This window comes from Primulina huaijiensis, chromosome 1 (genome assembly GCF_012295235.1).
Source record: "Primulina huaijiensis isolate GDHJ02 chromosome 1, ASM1229523v2, whole genome shotgun sequence".
In the NCBI taxonomy this organism is placed as follows: domain Eukaryota; kingdom Viridiplantae; phylum Streptophyta; class Magnoliopsida; order Lamiales; family Gesneriaceae; genus Primulina; species Primulina huaijiensis.
The window spans coordinates 20,904,431-20,907,400 of record NC_133306.1 but is presented as its reverse complement, the minus strand read 5'-3'; the positions used below and the strand labels follow the sequence as shown (position 1 = coordinate 20,907,400).

The following is a 2,970-nucleotide window of genomic DNA, read 5'->3' as shown; positions in this document are numbered from 1 at the left end:
TAAAAATAAAGTTGATCCTCTATTATTCCACAATTATTTTATATTAAATATCTCGAAACTAAATTTTAAAATTATTATCTCAATTATTATATCACATAAATATACAAAACACAAAATCAAACGCATTTATACGAAATCGAAAAATCTATTATATTTTTAAATGCTAAATCTTTTTTAGAAAAATCATTGAATAATTTTTTTAAGCGAAGAATAATATATTCAAACGAGTGAGCCAATGTTTATAAGCTAGCTCACCTAAATTCCCATCCTCTACTCTCAAGCACTCGCGCTTGGAGAAGGGAAATCGAAAGGGTCCACAGTTCTGACCACCGATTTAATGCGCCAATTCAGATAATTCACTACAAATTACCCGACATTGTGGTTCAAATCCTTGTGAATCTGCTCCAATCTCTGTTTCAAACTAAGATTCTAACTATCTCTACTCTAATGGGTTCGCGGAGATCAATACTCCTGTCGCTCTTCGTTTCCATCTGTCCGGTACTTGTTATGATCAGCAGCGCGGCGCTGATCACGGAGGAGCAGGAGTTGGACCGCATAAAGACGCTGCCGGGGCAGCCTCCGGTGAAGTTCGCGCAGTTCTCCGGGTATGTTACGGTGAATGAAGAGGAGGGACGTGCACTATTCTATTGGTTGACGGAGGCTACCGATCACGCAGACAGGAAGCCTCTTGTTCTTTGGCTCAATGGAGGTCAGTGTTTATTTCATTTCTATTTTACATTTTCATAATATTTTAAAATTTTATAAATTAATAAATATAACGCCCCAGATTCGACGATTGTCCTCACTATCAAGAGGAGTCTTTCAAGCGTTCTTATGTCCTCACTCACACGCATCCTAAAAAACTTCCGTCACCCGTCTCAAATTTAAACTTTTATAAATGGATAAAAAAAAATGTATAATTATGTAATAAATAAAAAATATTTGTAATTTGAAATTGGTCACGAGAACATTCCATTGGTGACATATTATATTTGGTAAAAATAGAGATAATAATATATAACAATTGGCATTATTATGCAAATAATTTAGCTGCCAGAGAAGGAATCAATGATTAATTTTTGAAAATAAAATAAAATATATCAAATGATTTCTAAAATTTTTCTAAAGAATATATTATATTGAAATCTAAAACAAGAAAAATCAAAATATTTGAATATGCCGATGTCATATATATACTTGCATGTATGGTAAAAATATTGAATGTGTACAGTATTCATCGGCGCGCATGCTACTAACTAAATTTTTTTGAATGAAATGAACATGTATCTTTTTGAATGAGAGTCAACTCAATTCATATAAATAAAATCATGTTCGAAATTTTTTTAACAAAAAAATTAATTAAGGAGGAGTAGGTCTCTTGTGAGACGGTCTCACGAATCTTTATGTGTGAGACGGGTCAACACTTAATACTCTTAGCATAAAAAGTAATACTTTTTCATTAGATGAACTAAATAAGAGATCTGTCTCACAAAATACAATCTAGGAAATCGTCTCAAACAAATTTTTGTTATTAGGAAAATGTTTCGAAATTTGAAAATTTTTCGTTTCAAATTTAAAAGACAAATATTAAGTTAAAATGGAAAAGAAGTCCAATCCATAGGCCCACCCTTTAATTTTGTGCTGTTACATTGCTTGTGTCAGCAAACTCCAAAAGTCACCCTCCATAAGTGACCTACTTCCTGTTATCGCCCATGATACCCATCTACCCCCTGTCCACGTTATCAAACCCCTGCATTTCCTCCCTAACATGCGCCTGGGCCTGCACCTGCACCTGCACCTGCTGAGCGTAGAAAGGTGTTGAGTTTTTCTTTTATTTTTCCGTTCTTCAATGCATAACAACTTAACAAGGAAAGCGTGACAGCTCCCTTTTATGCCATTCCCCATCCTTCAAATGAAATGGGATTTTTATATGTCTAAGGGTCAGAAAATACACCAAGAAATGTGTAGTTTTTTTCCCTTGAATTTTCTAAACATTAAGAAAGAAAAAAAAAAAAAACCCTTTTGAATGATAGCAAAGTGCACTAAAAGGTGGTCTGCTGCCATTTGATCTTGGCTTTATGTCTGGATTTATTTGTTTAAGTAGTTTGGTAGAATGGAATATACTTTTGTTTTTATATATGTAACCATGTTTCAAGTCAAGTGACTTTCTAACTCCCCATTACTTTTTCTTCCCCTCTCACTTGCTTAATATCAACAAACTGAAAAAACAGTCAAGCAACTTTCTAACCTTGCTTTTCCATAATATATCCTATGCATATTCAAATTTATACAAGTTACCAGTAAAGTATTTCTCGCACTGTAAAGTCATATCTAACTCAAAATTCTATTTGAAAGCAACTTTATTTTAAAGTAGTGCAATTTTTGCACCAAATACGATATTTATTTTCAACTAATCTACTTCAAATCTTACACTGAAAAAGAATATTCTCGAAATATTTTTTTTTATATTTATTTAAATTTATTTTTATTTTTTGAACCGAATGTGGACATTCTTCAACTCATCTATTTGATTTATTTTAATTTTTATATTTAAATATCTAATTATTAAAATAATATAATATTATTATTTAAGTAATATTTATAATCTTTAATATAAATATTTATAATAAATAAAAACAAAAAAAATTAAAAAAAAATAGAGAGCTCTGCGTCAAATTTGTGTTGGGGAATTACACCCCCGAAACGATGCCAACCACGATGATAATATAATACCCAAAAACTTGCGGAATAAAATAACCAACAAGAACACAAATATTTACGTGGTTCACCCAATATAGGCTACGTCCACGGAGCACTGCAACTTTTATAACTGAAATAAATATTACAACAAGTGTATACACTAATACACTCAATATTTCTCACACTCCCAACCCGAGTATACCGAGAAAATAATTTCTCTAACTCACACAAGAGAATTCCCGCACTCAAGAAAAAAATACACTCTTTTTT

The 2,970-nt window shown here is 31.9% G+C and overlaps 1 protein-coding gene across 1 annotated transcript in view; it reads left to right on the top strand.

Annotated features, from left to right (window-relative positions):
* Nucleotides 1-253: 253 nt before the first annotated feature.
* Nucleotides 254-2,970, top strand: part of LOC140983830 (serine carboxypeptidase 24-like) — a 13,240-nt gene continuing 10,523 nt past the window's right edge. Inside the window, exon 1 of the mRNA XM_073450989.1 lies at nt 254-709. Within this exon, the coding sequence (XP_073307090.1) occupies nt 448-709 (262 nt within the window). The 5' untranslated portion in view covers nt 254-447. The remainder of the gene's footprint in view (nt 710-2,970) is intronic.